This window comes from Canis lupus, chromosome 16, assembly GCF_011100685.1.
Source record: "Canis lupus familiaris isolate Mischka breed German Shepherd chromosome 16, alternate assembly UU_Cfam_GSD_1.0, whole genome shotgun sequence".
NCBI lineage: Eukaryota > Metazoa > Chordata > Mammalia > Carnivora > Canidae > Canis > Canis lupus.
In genome coordinates, this window is record NC_049237.1 from 9,246,449 (window position 1) to 9,263,317 (window position 16,869).

The 16,869-nt window shown below is 36.7% G+C and overlaps 1 protein-coding gene across 4 annotated transcripts in view; it reads right to left on the reverse strand.

Annotated features, from left to right (window-relative positions):
• The window catches only part of UBN2 (ubinuclein 2), an 87,142-nt gene that overhangs the window by 37,849 nt on the left and 32,424 nt on the right, over nucleotides 1-16,869 (reverse strand). For 3 of the 4 annotated variants that reach the window (XM_038559416.1, XM_038559415.1, XM_038559417.1), the window contains exons 7-13: nucleotides 14,451-14,521; nucleotides 8,801-8,930; nucleotides 5,444-5,562; nucleotides 4,858-4,971; nucleotides 4,124-4,267; nucleotides 3,348-3,398; nucleotides 1,127-1,169 (exon numbers count right to left, since the gene is read on the reverse strand). In XM_038559416.1, the coding sequence (XP_038415344.1) occupies nucleotides 1,127-1,169; nucleotides 3,348-3,398; nucleotides 4,124-4,267; nucleotides 4,858-4,971; nucleotides 5,444-5,562; nucleotides 8,801-8,930; nucleotides 14,451-14,521 (672 nt within the window). The remainder of the gene's footprint in view (nucleotides 1-1,126; nucleotides 1,170-3,347; nucleotides 3,399-4,123; nucleotides 4,268-4,857; nucleotides 4,972-5,443; nucleotides 5,563-8,800; nucleotides 8,931-14,450; nucleotides 14,522-16,869) is intronic. The other variant, XM_038559418.1, reaches the window with a different exon arrangement.

A 16,869-nucleotide genomic window follows, 5' to 3' on the forward strand; every position in this document is an offset into this window, starting at 1 on the left:
TTTATTTTGGTATTTTTTATCCCCTTTTCTCCTTTAAATATTAAACGAGTTAGATTCCTTTATTTCTAAACCCAATAAATCCATCACTTGCCCTTCTCAGGGATCTAATTCTGTCAAATGTTTCTGATGACTCTCACTCATAGTAACTTATTTCCTTATATATTCTGTATTTTCAGATTTTAAGCTCTTGTTTGACATAGTATATATGTGGTAAGCCTTTGAGGCCTGGAATGAAACAGCATAATTCCAGAGAGAATGTGATTTGTCATCTGCCCTGGGTTAATAACTAATCTAATACCTTTAAGTTATTTTCAAAGCTTGAGAATTTCCCAGATCTTGTAGGTAGTATAAATTAAACTCTGAAACCAGAGAAAATGCTCAGGAAGGACTTCTAGAACTCAGGCCAAGACACCCAAGTTTCTTATCTTTCTGCTGATGAGTGGATTTCTTTTCTAGTCCTTTCTTTTACTAAAGATGTTATCCTTTGAAGTTTCCAGGTTTATCCAGAGTTTCAGTCTAATTCCTAACCTATATAAGGCTAAGAAAACCCTATCTGCTGTGCTCTGAGAAGATATTTAAAAATAATCATAAAGCAACTGATGAAAATCAGCAAAGGCACCTAAAGGCAACCAAAGTTTCAATGACAGATTAACACTGGCAGCAGCTTGTTTTGGGCGTTATGGATTTCTCATATACTTGCAATCTCAACTATGCTTTTAAAGGATATTTGTTATATTTGATAGAGCACTTCTAACAGGCTAAATCTTACAATTTAATTCTCTGAAAAACAATAGTTCTAGGATTTTTACAAAGTTTAAAAACACTCTTCTTAAAAGTATGGTACCTATCTACCTATGCCAAACACATAGGGCAGCCCAGGTGGCTCAGCAGTTTAGTGCCGCCTTCAGCCCAGGGCCTGACCCTGGAGTCCTGGGATCGAGTCCCATGTCAGGCTCCCTGCATGGAGCCTGCTTCTCCCTCTGCCTGTGTCTCTGCCTCTCTCTCTCTTTGCCTCTCATGAATAAATAAATAAAATCTTAAAAAAAAAAAAAAAAAAACAACCACATATATCCTTTGCATCTTAAGAATGTATTTCAACATTCCCCAATCATGACTAATAACTTACCTTCACTTTGGGTTTAGGTGCAGGAATCACCTTTTTCTTTGCCCTAAGACAAAAAATGAAAAAGGAGGCCATTTCAGTAGCAGTTAGGTCACTCATTAGGAAATTATAACATAATCTTGTCATTACATGGGTAAATAATTTCTTATGCTATTTGGAAAACTCTATGTAGGAAGGAACTATATATATGTGCTCAGTATATATGTGAATATACAGTAACACTTCCTTCAATTTCAATCAACTGGAAAGAAAGGCCAAACCATTAGCAAACATGAATTGTAGATAAAGGTTTTTTAAAAAAATTAAATGCAAATACTCAAAAAAAAAAAAAACTCAAGGTAGGGTAACATAGCTGCCTAAGGACTCACTTCAAAGAACTGCTAAGAATTTATAATTATTTATAGGAAAATGAACTTCAAGAAACTTTCAGCTCAAATTAAACCATAATTTGGGGAGAAGTTGTAAATGGGGCATTATTTTAAAAACAAAAAAAACCTTTATTTTTAAAGAAAATTATTTTAATATAAAAATTCAAATAAATGTCAAAATGACAGAACAAAAAATGCAAAAAAGTTACCACGGAACCTTGGTACCTTTGGGAACCAGTGTGAAAAAGTTTGAAGATGAAAGAAATCTTACAGGTTCCATAGTAGGAGAAAATACTCAAAAGTCTGTTGGATAATTAAAGGGTTAACAAGCTAAAATATCTCACACTGGGTATTGCAACTTCACTATGTTGAAATGTTATCCATTAAATTAAAAAATATCTTGATTAAAACTGTCAATCTTGGGGATCCCTGGGTGGCTCAGCGGTTTGGCGCCTGCCTTTGGCCCAGGGCGCAATCCTGGAGTCCCGGGATCGAGTCCCATGCCGGGCTCCTAGCATGGAGCCTGCTTCTCTCCTTGCCTGTGTCTCTGCCTCTCTCTCTCTCCCCCTCTATGTCTATCATAAATAAATAAATAAATAAATAAATAAATAAATAAATAAATAAATAAATCTGTCAATCTTCAACTTCATTAAAACAAAAGTAATTTTCAAAGTTTTTTAAATAAAGACCATTGAGGCAAAAGATGTCCAGGCCCACGTATCCCATAGATTTCCACTTTCTGATACAAAATAGAACTTACATAGTAATACAGCTACTAAAAAAAACTGGGAGAAAGGATCTATATAAACATCTGCTTTAGGTTTAAAGGAATTAATTATTTATATCTGAATTGTAAAACATGTAATTTTATAACTATGGTTAAGTTAAAGGCCAGAAATGTTATTGACACCAATACATAGATTTCCCCCTGCCCCAGGATAACTAAACCACCAGCAATAAAAACAGCAAAAACTGAAAACCACAACCAACTCAATACAACTCTGACAATATGCTAACAAAGTGTTTTTTCTAAGAGTTGTAAAAAATTTCCACCATAATTGTATACAAGCAGAGTTCCATAATATTGCTAACCAGACCTCTTAGAATACTGAATTACAGTGATCCATAAATTCTCATACCTTGCTAATTTAATATTTTATTAACTATTACCACACTTCTATGCTACAGAGAAACGGCCTCAAGTTGTAGGTAAAAATAAAGTTCTACTCAAGTCATATTCACTCAAACATGCAACCACAAAAACCGCAGCTTTTACTACTGCTTATCAGGTTAAGAGACCTTTCTTCAGTAATCATATCACTAAGGGAATACTCAGTTTTGAAAAGAAGGGAAGGAAATGAAGAATAAGTTAATTTTGTGGAATAAAACACTCTGTAAGGCAAGGCAAGGCAGGCATATATACGAAACCATCTTGGACTGCACAAAGCTATAGGTTAGCCACACTGATGGTCGCAGAGGGGAAAAGAAGGAGGACACCAAAGAACGGGAGGGAAGGCAGCCCAGGAACAAAGGAAACCATCAGAGCCTTCCTGTTTACATGGCTCCTAACTACCAAATCTCAGGCCAGCACAGATTCAGGTTTTTGGAGACTAGCCTGAGAACTTTTTTTTTTTTTTTTTTTTTGAGAACTATTTAATAGATAAATGTGTTCTCAGGTCTACACAGTTACTTTTTTTTTTAAACTTACTTTTTTAAAGGCAGTAGTAAAATGGGAGATTATCTAAATGTACATTTAAGTACTATTTCACCTAGCAGTAATAAATAGTACTTTTGTTTACTAAAGCACATAATGTGAGCAAAAATAAATGAAGTAATCTGGATTCTGTTTTACTCACGGAGCAGAAGTAAGATGATTATGTACACTCCGGCTTTCCTTAAAAAGCATTCTGCAAAAGTTAAAAAAACATGATCATTTTTGCGTAACAGATAATGATCGCCACTTTGTTTTAGTTACATGGTTTTCAACAGTCTATTACTTATTTATCAAATGAGAGTTATAATGGCACAGAGTAAATTCAATAATCTATTTTGTGGGGATTTTTATGGCACATTTATTTTTTTAAGTCTTTAACAGATCAACAGATGTTTTGTTGATTTTAGATGGAACACTTTAAAATGAGAGTTTGAGATAACCAAATTTATTAATTTTAACATTCTTACCTCCTTAAACTTTAAATTGGGCTACTCTTAATTTTTGAGATACCACTCTACATTGACTATTTTCAACAGAAGGTAAGGTTGGGGTGTCTTTTCCTATCTCTCAATTTTGTATTTGGTTCCTTATCTCCCCTGTGAAGTTCCCCTCCCAAAGTTCATAACCATCTTCTCCTCCTCCCATTTCTCTATTAGCGAATTCAGGTGCAAAAAGGAAAAAGTGGCTGGCAAAAAAATATCACTCTTTATATGAATCTCTGTATCTCCAGGTCCATGTGATTGTTTTGTCTTTTTAGTGCTTGAAGTTTTCAAAGCAGAGATCATCTGAGATGACTGTATAGAATGCTAACCACACTAGGTTCTTAGCAAAATGAATGTCGTGTGTGTATATATATGTATCTTTAATAATAGCAATAATAAGAAAGTAAAGTAAAATCTAGGATGTCATATTTCTTACCTTGCCTGCATCCAGCCCTTAGGCCACAATGGTTTCACCTCTGTCTCCATAAAGGATTTAAGATAATCCTCAGCGGACTGGCTTTTATTTGGCTCTAACTCATAGCATCCCAATTTGATCTCAACAAGGTTACATAACAAAGTTCTAAACAGATTAAAAATATATATTTATATATAAATCTTGACTGCAAAATTGTGGAAAATTAAGCTTGAAACAGATTTTTTTAAAAGCACATAAATCTGACAGCAATAATAAAGAATATTATCTCAAGAATTCAGAAGATGACATGAAGATAAATAATTTCCAATACACATCACTCATTGCACTACAGCCAAATCCCCAATATGAAACAATTTCCTTTGATACCTTTCATCTAGGCACCAAAGACTGAAAGGATAGTCCTGAGCCAAACCCTCTACTTGGAGTACTGAAATACTGGTAAAAAAGATGACTGATTATACAAGTATATGGAGTACTTCACCTTCTGAAACCAGTATGACTTACACTTAATTATTAGAAGATAAGCTTATAAAAAAATAGGATACAAAAATAAAAGTGAGAGCGCTCTAAGAATATCAGGACCAAATGAATCTTCCTTTGAATGAATTTTCCTACACACTAATCTTTGGTAGCTTCCAATCTACTCTTCTATTTACTGTATATTCTTTTTTTTTAGAAACCTTAGTTCTGCATTATCTATTTGGTTAAAAGTGAAGGCTTTGGTTAAATTTTACCTGATGGTGTCATTCCAGTGGAATTTCTTTCTTGGTCCTATGACACGTTTCCCTGGTTTCTCATCATCGTCTTCCTCGGATCCATTTTTTTCTCGTTCTTCATCTGTTTGCAACCTAAAAATGAAAAAGATTTATGAAGCAGAGTTTTAACCCAATAGTGCCAATGATATGCTCCAGAGACACTTGTTAAATTGCTTAATTTTATACATAATACTTTGAAATGTGTTATAAAATGGTTTGGTAAATGAGGTCTTCAAACTGTAACATAAGGCCATGAATACTTATCTTTCAGTTTAGGAAATATTTGTGCCCAACTTTAGCCAGTCAAATTGGTTGACATGTGAATATCTGACCAGTGCCAGCTCTTGCTCTGATCATACCCACACACTAAATCAAGAGACCTTTTGCTTTTGACACCAAAGCAATTGAATGGAAAGTGCTGTGTCACTTAGAAAATACTCAATTATACCATTTCAGTGGTGGTATATGTGGATTTCTACTTGGTGATGCAGTCTATAAGACCAATCCTTAAGAGCTAAAGATATTTCTCAAATGCAAAGCTGGTGCAAATAAAAGAGGTACGTACTTGGCACACTTAGCTTGACTACGAGCTTGGCAGTCCTCCTGGTATTTAAATAGCTGTTCAGGCATGACGTTGCTAACAGCCAGTTTCAGTTTTTGCAGAGGCTCTCTTAAACGATCATCCTGACAAAAAAAATATACTAAGAGCTTTTTAAAACATATTTACAAAAATTAAAGCAGATTCTCAAAAGATACTGATTATAGATTTGAAATGTAAACATATTCTTTAAAAACATATTTAAATCCAAACATTTCTTCTACCACAATGACTTTTCATAATGCAACTGGATATAAAATTAGGATAACCAAACTTTCCAGGCAGCCAATGTGAATCCCACTTTTTACTTGTTACCCCAGCATAATTAATAGTGTTTTTTCTTAAAAATTTTTATTTGAGTTTAGTTGACACACAATGTATTCCTTTACATTCTTAAAAATGCCCGTTTGGCCAATACATTATAAGGACGCTTTAGGATTAAATAAAGAACAAAATCTACATTGTGCAGACCACTACTAGTTGATCCTCATTAGGATAGGGAACCAGTACCGCAAGAGGAGATACTGCTTTGCCAACAATGGAACATGCAATTTGGTTTGGGGGACTACCAACAGGATGTTGGCATCCTGTTCTTTCGTTTATTGTTACTAATTGTGACCTACACTGGCAAGCAAAAATGCAAGGTCAAGGCCAAAAAGGAAGAAGAAACTCGAAGACTTACTAATTTCATGCATGCTAATTAGTAAGTATTATTATACATATGACAGTGTTTGCTATAAAAATTCCATTAAGAAATATGAACATTTAGTATCATGGTTCCTAGGTGATCACTTCTTTTTTTTTTTTTAAGATTTTATTTATTTATTCATGAGAGACACAGAGAGAGGGGCAGAGACATAGGCAGAAAGAGAAGCAGGCTACCTACAGAGAGCCTGATGCAGGACTTGATCCCAGGACCCCAGGATCATGACCTGAGCCGAAGGCAGACACTCAACCACTGAGCCACCCAGGTATCCCCCAAGGTGATCATTTCTTAATTATGTAGCTGAGACTATCTGTCTGGGAACAACCCAAATATCCATCAACAGTAAAATGAATAAATTAATTTGAATATATTTATAGATTGTACAGCAAATGTACTCTAAAAATGAAGTTCACCACACGTAAAGACAAATAAATCTGAGGTACATAATGTTCAGTGTTAAAAAGCAAGCTGCATGGGGCAACTGGGTGGCTCAGTAGGTGTCTTCGGCTCGGGTGATGATCCCAGGGTCCTAAGATCAAGTCCTGTGTTGGGCTCCATGCTCAGCAAGGAGCCTATTTCTCCCTCTGCCCTTCCCCTCTGCTGGTGTGCATGCTCTCTCTCTCTCAAATAAATAAATAAATATATACATATACTTTTATTTTTATTAATTTTTTAAATATTTTGTTTATTTATTCATGAGAGACACAGAAAGAGAGAGGCAGAGACACAGGCAGAGGGAGAAGCAAGCTCGATGCAGGGAGCCTGATGTGGGACTCGATCCCAGGATTCCAGGATCACGCCCTGAGCTGAAGGAAGGTGCTTAACAGCTGAGCCACCCAGGTATCCCCATACATACATTTTTAAAAGTATGCTGCAGAAGAAAAGTATGGCGATAATATCACTCTATTTATTTGAAGCTCAAGAATATACAAAATCCAACAATATAGTATTCAGGGATTATAAATGTACATGATAAAACCATATAAAGAAAAGAAAGGATTAAGATAAATGCCTTCTACAACCAACAGGCATATTAAATAACTTCAAACATCAAACCTGAAATATTCCTTAGAAAATATAATATGCAAAAAGTTCTCCTACCTCTAGATCTTTTTTTATTGGACCATTTCTGTCATCTGAATGTATGGCAGTAAGCTCCAACTGTCAATGTCTGAAGGAGCCAGGCACAGACATAAAATCTGTGACCTCGAGTAAATTTCATGTATTTATTACTCTGCTTTAAACTGAGAAAAAACTCTGAATTTATTTACTATTATTATTATTATTTTAGAGAGTGTGTGTACAGGGAGGTGGAAAGGGGGAGAGAATCTCAAGCAGGCTCCATGCCTAGCATGGGGCCTGATGCAGGGCTCAATCTCACAACCCTGAGATCATGACCTGAGCCAAAAGCAAGAGGCAGACTCTTAATTGTTTTATTAACAGAAGTATAATACCTATAATAAAGAATTCTATGCCTGTCAGATCACATTACTAGTGGTCCAGGGCACCACATTCAATCCCTCGTTAGAGCCATGGGGGGCCTGGGACAGCCAAGTTGTCCTATGTGGCCAGAAAAATTTTGGTTGACCCAAGATAGTATAATCAGAACCCAAGAGCTTGGACCAAGTTGAGAGGGCTCAGTCAGTCTGTGTGTGTCGCTTTTCTGTAATATAAAACCGTGAGGATAATCTTATTTTCAGATCCACACAGAAAGATAAAAATGAGACATGGGAAGACAGGTAGAGAGAAACAAGAATTAATCCAAAGGATCAGTTCCTATCCCTTCCTGGGTGTATTTTTACTTCCATGAAATACTTTTATTAATAGAAAAAAGAAGTCCTTTTTCGTCTTAAACTGCATTTAAATTCTTTTCCATTACTTGCAGGTTATAAATATTTTAAAAATATGTAATCAAATAAATTATGGGAAGAGTAATCAGAACAGTGAAGGTACTAAAAACCATTTTACATAAAGTGAAAGAAGGGACATAATAGAAGCTTTCAAAAACATGAAAGCTCTGAAAGTGACAAATGATTAGTTTTCTGAGTGGACTCAAAGGTACAATTAGGACCAACAGGGTAGAAAGCATCTGGGTGGAAAGCTTTGTCTCAGTGCCTGGAAGAATTTTTTGGTATTACAATGAAATATGTTTCTGACCACTGGAAGCATTCAAAGTTGGACAATTACCAGGAGAATCTAGCAAAACATGGATGACTACACCAAAAATATCTCTAAGGCTACATTTAACTCTGTGTTTCTTTCCATTGGTTTGTGCAAGATAGGTGTGAACATATCTGCATAGAATCGTTTTAGTAATAAAAAAACTGAGTTATAAATCTGTCAGATAGTTGTTGAGGGTAAAGTTGTGTCAGCTGTGGACCTAAAGTTAATTTACCAGCCCAAGAATCTATGCCTTAGAAAACATTCTCATCTAGATTTATCAATTGTTGAACAGTAAATTTTTCCAAGAGATCCAATGTGTCTTTAATAACTCCTATAGTTATTCAATACATACAGTAAGACTGAAAAGCAACTAATATGCAAAAGTCCCAAATAGAAACCAGTCTCTTTACAAGCTATAAGCCTCCAGATATGAATATTATTATTACTCCTCTTACCTGGACGTTGAGATGTAACTTCTTTAGACGTTTTACCAGTGTTTCTTTGTTGCATGGCACAAAAGCTTCAAGATGGGAGTAGACACCACTACGAATGACAGGGCCTAGTTCCTGTAGCTGTAATTCAATGCTGAACAAAAACAACAAATAAAAAGTATAGAATTTCTTTTAAGTGCCAACACAAGCAAGGAAGCAAAGGCTCACTAGAAGAGGGACTCTTCTCTCGTTTTATCATTCTATGATTTCCTAGACAGTATTTTTCAAGGAAAAAAATGTAGAGATAATTTATATAACCATAAATAAACTGGTGAATCATTTTTTTTTTAAAGGTTTTATTTATTCATGAGAGAGAGAGAGAGAGAGAGAGAGAGGCAGAGACGTAGGCAGAGGGAGAAGCAGTCTTCCCTCAAGGAGCCTGATGCGAAACTCGATCCCGGGACCCTGGGATCACGACCTGAGCCGAAGGCAGACGCTCAACCGCTGAGCCACCCAGGTGTCCCTGTGAATAATTTCTGATGAAGAGGGGCAAAGTCTACATTTAAGCCTACATTTTTGGGTAAAGCACGGGAACCCTATTATTAACCAGAAGCTCATCTCCTCAGAGATATTTCACAGCCTCTCTCCCCCATTGCAATTGCTAAGGTAGAGAGTCACACAGTTTCAATGAATTTAGAATACTTTTTCCTTAGACATGTTGGAAAAAACTGCAGATCTGGAAAAGGTGAAGCCCTTCTGGCTACATATACAGACTGTTTCATCCATCCTTGTCTCCCTTATTGTGCCTGCATTGCACAAGCTAGATATTTAATAGTTTGTCCCATTTATTCCAATTTTTCAGATGTTTCCATTTGTAAATTAGTTTTTTACACCAAAAATAAATAAACTGTTAAATAGGTATTTAGCTTAAGAGTCATTAAAAAAAAGTTTGAACAGCCGCCGTATTCTCAACCAGACAAGTTTACTAATAAATAATTGAGGTTTCTTCCAAGATGGGAACTGCTATTGTAGAACGATAGGAACAGATGTTAATTTGAAGGCCAAGACCAACCTGGGACTCTTGGCAAAAAACCATGTCTAAATCATCACATTCTATTCTAGAGAAGACGCAGAGATTTAACAAATACTTTTCACAATTTAAAGATGAATCCAAAGATTCAATTAACAGCTTTTGGGGAAGAAAAGAAATCCTCCCATATGAAATATATCCACCACTTATACACTGCGATTTCAGGAACAACAAAATGTGGAAAATTATGCTTTTAGCGCTGACAATAAAAATTCTTGGTATTAGAGAAGTCAAACACAATATATAAATGGAAAAAAGTTCAGAATCTATTAGAACCAGAATGTTAAATGCAGAGGATCATATGGGAAACAATCACTATTGTCATGAATTCTGTGTATAAACATTTGGCTAAATAACATTATATGTGGATCTTTATTAGAAGTCTAGTCTCTAGGTAGGAGACTTTCAAGGCTTGTCTCATTATTAAAAGTTAGTGGAGACTGAAAATAAAATATAAACTTCAAGTAGTAAGAGATTCCAAATAAAAATAGAGTGACTCAGTGACATACTTATAAAAATCAGTGGTTTCCAAAGAGGAGAGAAACTGAAAAACACAGAGAGCTGACTCCCTGCTCCTAAGCCATTACTAGGTAAAAATTAGAGAAGCATATTAACCCTAAAGGTTATGGATTGTATTGGTCTATCACAAATATATACAAATTCCTACCAGAGAACAGTGTATTTTGAGCACACATTTTTTTTTCTAAGAATTCCAATCTTCTAAGGCCTAAGAAGTACCTAAAACACCTGGCAATGAAAAGTTTAAATTTCAGTTATTTTCACATTTCAGAGAAATAAAGCTTCTCCTAAAGCAACAAACTTTCCCTGAGCCTGCCTCCTTATATCCACCAGGTTCTTTTGCTTCCTTCAGTGAGGTCTAACCCTAAGCAGATATCCATGCATGAAAGTTACAATGGGTAGGTCTCAAACCTCTGATAATAAATTATGAACATGCGATCACTATAGGTTCTAAATGGATAAAAACATACTGGGATCATCCACTGATAATGCAATAGAGGACAAACACTGGGTTTTGTGAGTAAATGAGCTTGAAACCCACTATTATATTCTTATCTTTACAAGGCTCTTATTTGCCTCTGAAGAAGCCTCCAAGAAACTCAACATAGGAATCCATTAAATGAAACAATGGCCAACTTTATAAACAAGATTCTTCTGGCTCAGGAATACTTAGTCTTACCTGTATTTTCACACAGAATTCTAGAAATAGTCATTTCCCCACCGTTGATATATGACATATCTTCTTATCCCATCAACTTCCTCTGTTTAGTCTTTTTTTTTTTTTTTTTTTAAAGTAAGTTCTACATAGACTCCATGTGGGGCTTGACCTGACAACCCAAGTCACAAGGTCTACCAAACGAGCCAACCAGGCATCTTTCTCCCTCTTTTTAAAAAACAGAATAGGGGCAGCCCGGGTGGCTCAGCGGTTTAGCACCACCTTTGGCCCAGGGCATGATCCTGGAGATCCAGGATTGAGTCCCACGTCAGGTTCCCTGCATGGAGCCTGCTTCTCCCTCTGCCTGTGTCTGCCTCTCTCTCTCTCTCTCTCTCTCTGTGTCTCATGAATAAATAAATAAAATCTTTTAAAAAATAAAAATAAAAAACAGAATATAGGGGCGCCTGGGTGGCTGAGTCAGTTAAGTGTCTGCCTTCAGCCCAGGTCTGATCTTGGGGTTCTGGGATCTAGCCGATGTCAGACTCCCTTCTCAGTGGGGAATCTGCTTCTCCCCTCCAATTCATGAGCTCACTCTCTCAAATAAATAAATACAATCTTTTTTAAAAGCCCTAGAATATATATTTCATTCAATCAGTTTGAAAATACTAGTCAAAAAAAAAAAAAAAAAAAAGAGGAAGAAGAAGAAGAAGCTAAGTCCACATGAATTCAGGAATCTACTGAAGTTCCTGAATTTTTCCTCAAGTATTCCAGATATCTTACCACTACTGTTCACATAACAGAACCACTGAAAACTAGTAACTGAAGAAAGACTTAGGCAGCAATAACCAAAACACAAAATCCACAATATTTTTTACTTATAGCAAAAATTCAAAAGCCTGTTGATGTGTTAATTAATAATATACAAGAGGGATGTAGATCCCTCCTGTCCCTAAACAACTTTAGAGCATTTGTTGAACAGAACTCAGGTTGGAATGGGATCATAGGCAGAGTATCAAGACTTTGTTAGTAAATATATGCTTGAGGTAAAAGAGGAAATAGGGGAAGAGATAAAGCTGATATGTATTTGCTGATCCAAGTCAAATTCAATTAGGCAGAAAGAGAAAGGGACCCTATTCCAACAAACTCACCCCTCTTTCTACCAAGCATAAGGAAACAGTGGTTGAGGCAGAGCTGGTGTACCCGGATAACTTCATATGAATTTACTACCCAAAATAATCATGTACCATGTACCCTCAGAAGATCAACTCAGTCTAGAGAAATAAGGGATGTTTGTTTAGGAAAGGGAAACAGAGGCCACGGGCATAAAGAAGTGATTAAAATGGAAAAATTTAAACTCTGAATACTATGTCTTATAGAACTGGAGGCACACTCCGCGAAATAAAAAAATAGATGGATTCCAACACAACTGGAGGATTTAAGATAGACATAGGGAGGATTAAGGGAAGTCTGTTGGGGAGGTTCCTGGCTGGCTCAGTTGGAGCAGCATGCAACTCTTGATCTCAGGGTCTTGAGTCCAAGCTCTACATTGGGCATGGAGCCTTCTTTTAAATAAATAAGTAAATAAATAATTTTAAAGATAAAAACATTTTTAAAGGAGGGGAGGGACAATTGCCCAACTCAATCAGTAGAGCATGTGACTCTTGATTTCAGGGTCATGAGTTCGACCCCCATGCTGGGTGTTGAGATTACCTAAAAAAAGAGAGAGGGATGCTTGGGTGGCTCAGCAGTTGAGCGTCTGCCTTTGGCTCAGGGTGTGATCCCAGAGTCTGGGATTGAGTTCCGCATCAGGCTCCTTGCAGGGAGCCTTCTTCTCCCTATGCCTGTGTCTCTTATGAATAAGTAAAATCTTTAGAAAGAGAGAGAGAAAGAAAAGCCTGTGAGTAATCTGCTGATATTCTGCTTATCTGAGATGTTATGTCCCAAGCATGGTCCTTTGTTTCTCTCAGGAAAGAAAAAGTCAGTCCCTTTTATAGAAGAGTAAAATAAAAAAGCACTGTCTCAGTCACAGAAAAAGGACCTGATCCAGTAAGCTTAGGACTCTTGAGTGGAAAGAAAAAGAAGCCAGTCAGATTCCTGATTAGAGAATCTGGGACAGCTCTGATGAGTAATGGTTACACTGTTTATTGAATCTGGGGTGTAAAAGGAGCTGGCATAGGCAGGAAGCATTTGCCTTGCTTCCAGGCAGACAGAATCAATCTGAAAATCCCTGGCTAAAATAAAGAAGAACAGGAACAAGAAATTTCTCTGTCATCACACCAGTAGTGTACTAGGTTATGTGTTTCCGCAAGACACCAACAAGATTTTTTTAAGTACTCTGGAGAAAGATACTGCACTTAATTAAAACAGTTATCAAGGGGGAGGGGGAAAAACAAAAAAAACAAAAAAAGAAAATAGTTATCAAAGCAAACCAATCCATCATCCCTTGTATCTTATGAGAAACTACCTCCAATGTATATCTACTCCAGCAACAACAAAAAAAACTTCTCAACCAGGACTCACACACAGTACTGGAAACACTGCTTATATATATATATATATATATGTATATACACACACATATACACACTACTGAACCACCACAGGCAGGCACATATTATGTTCGTGCCAGAGGAGTAAAATCTGCTTTTTCCAGAATTGCTTTTTATACCTAGTTCTGCTTGCAGCCAATTATACACTCCATTTCTACAACCAATGGTCAAAATTTACAAACCAAAAGGTTTATAAGGATAGCTTACTGGACCACAACCTTAGAACCTGCAGCTTCATCAGTATCAAACTCCAGCTAAGAGTGAAAACTGTCACTATTTCTTTTCTTTAAAAGATTTTGCTTATTTATTCATGAGAGACACACAGAGAGAGGCAGAGACACAGGCAGAGGGAGAAGCAGGCTCCATGCAGAGTCCGATGTGGGACTTGATCCCCAGACTGGGATCACGCCGTGAGCCAAAGGCAGACCCTCAACCGCTGAGCCACAGAGCAATCCCAAAACTGTCACTAATTTAAATACAATCTGTGTCCTGTCTCAGTAGTCAGCCTCCCCTTCCACTCTTCCCTCTGTCTTCTCCACACGGCCCCTCTCCTGCCTCACAATGAGGATTATATTAAACCATACTTTCCATTTGGCTATAAATGTTTGTATGAATTATAATTAACCTTGTTAGATACCAATGGAATTATTCTTCCCAAGTCTGAATGAAAATAGAAGGAAAATTATACCACATTTAATATGAACACTCAGAGCTGTTCCAGAAAGACACTTTCATATAAAGTGACAAAAAATACATTTAAATCTAAAATAACATTCAACCTGTAAAGTTGTAACTAACTATATTTTTAAATGAATTCTTAAAGTTTAAATAATCTTTTAATTAAAGAAGATAATTACTTACTCCAGAAGAATATTATTCATATCCTGTGTAAAGAATTTTTTCCTTCCTTCTTCATCAAAAAGTTTGGCAGCCTAGAGAAACATAAGATTGTTGATATCGCTTTCAATAAACACATTATTTGTTTCCATATCTATTTACTAAAGAATAAACTTCAGAAGGAGGGCTATTGTGATTTTTTTCACTTTGTATCTTCTGTACCCAGCTTAGTACCTGGCATGAGTAGGCAATTACACTGTTGAAACAAATTCAGCATATATACCACTATTTCATATTATATCTGTATTTAATTTTTCTTAATCTTCCTAAATTAACAAAATTATACATATAAGACTTTTTAGTGCTTTGGGTATCTTGTGTACTTTGACTATCCATAGGTTTATTAATTATTGCTGTGGTCTCCAAGATAATAGAAAGCAGATGTCTCACTTTCTGTTGAGTGTCTACAGAATATCTGTCTGATATTCTATATGTTATATTCATCACCATGTTTAATCCTTATAACAGCCAATGACACTGGCATGACAGCTCCCATTATACAAACAAGGAACCCAAATCTGTCAGATGTTACATAACATGCCCCCAATCACACTACTACTAAGTGGTGGATCCAGGACTCAGATCACAGGCTTTCTGACTTCAACTGTGCAACACTGCAACCCTGCACAAAGATACTGCAGCCTGTCTAGGTTCCATCTAGTTACTAACAACAAAGAAACAGGTGAAGTTATTATCAAGGGATAAGCAAAAATTAATGCAATGAGCTTAATTTCATCATTATGTGTGTCACTTCAATCAGGTGACCAGAAACCAAGTATACCAATACACTCTACCATAAGCAAAATCTACTGGGAAAAATCACAAACAATGTAGTTGAGGTCCATGAGATGTAAAATACCAAGAAGCCTGATCTAATAACCTGAGCAAGCCATATGCTGACTCTGTCAACCCACCAAGTTATTTGATCATTTTACAGGCAATAAATAAAATTTCTAAGCCATGCCTCGGTATTTCATAGAAAGAATGAAAACTGGGTATATGTAGGGGGCAGAAATATATGAAAGTTGTAAGGAAAACTAAACTTCAAGAAGGAGAATCAAAAAAAGTCAAGAGGTTAAATAGTGGGAGAATATTACAAAGTAAGAAAAGAACCACAAGAAGCAACTCCTTATCATACATACATAAGCATTTGAGCCAAAGATGAGTTCTCACCTCCTAAAGAAAAAATACCATCTCATATATCAAAGAAAATATAGAGAAGTCATAGATACCAGTAACTGAAATCAAACGTCTTACTGATGATTTCCTACTAAGGAGTTAGGGAGCAGCTGTATTAACTCTGGTAGGACTACTACAGAGAAGGAGAGAATAGTTTTGTTTTGTTTTTTTAAGATTTTATTATTTATTTATTCATAGAGATGCAGAGAGACAGAGAGAGAGAGGCAGAGACACAGGCAGAGGGAGAAGCAGGCTCCATGCAGAGAGCCTGACGTGGGATTTGATCCAGGGTCACCAGATCACACCCTGGGCTGCAGGCAGTGCTAAACCACTGCGCCACCGGGGCTGCCCGAGAATAGTTTTTAGTATATAAAATATGACAAAACTTTTACAAGATTGTAACACACTTACTACTAACCAATTCGGTTTATGAAGTGAAAATGGCATAAACACAGCAGACGGGGAGTGCCTGAATGCCTGCCTTTAAGTCCTGACTTTGAGTCATGGCTCAGCCCTTTAAAAATTATGTGGCCTTGGGCAAATCATTTAACTTTTGAACTTTAGTTTCCTCATCTATTAAATAGAAGAATATTACCTGGGCAGCCTAGGTGGCTCAGCATTTTAGTGCCACCTTCAGCCAAGGGCGTGATCCCGGAGTCCCGGGATTGAGTCCCATGTCAGGTTCCCTGCATGGAGCCTGCTTCTCCCTCTGCCTGTGTCTCTGCCTCTCTCTCTCTCTCTCTCTCTCTCTCTCACTCTCTGTGTGTCTCTCATGAATAAATAAATAAGATCTTAAAAAAAGAAGAAGAAGAAGAAGAAAGAAGGAAGAAGGAAGAAGGAAGAAGGAAGAAGAAGAAGAATACTATCTACCTCAATTGATTGTTGGAGGATTAGACTATACAGTATGTAAAGTACACTAACCCCAATCAGGGTGCTGTCTCCTGAATGGTAAATGCTATATGAAACACAACAGCACTGCACTCAATACAGAGTACAGATTTCTGCTAAATAAACAAGAGCTATATTATTAATAATATCTTTAAAAATGTGGATCAGGATCCCTGGGTGGCGCAGCGATTTAGCGCCTGCCTTTGGCCCAGGGCGCGATCCTGGAGACCCGGGATCGAATCCCACATCAGGCTCCCGGGGCATGGAGCCTGCTTCTCCCTCTGCCTGTGTCTCTGCCTCTCTCTCTCTCTCTGTC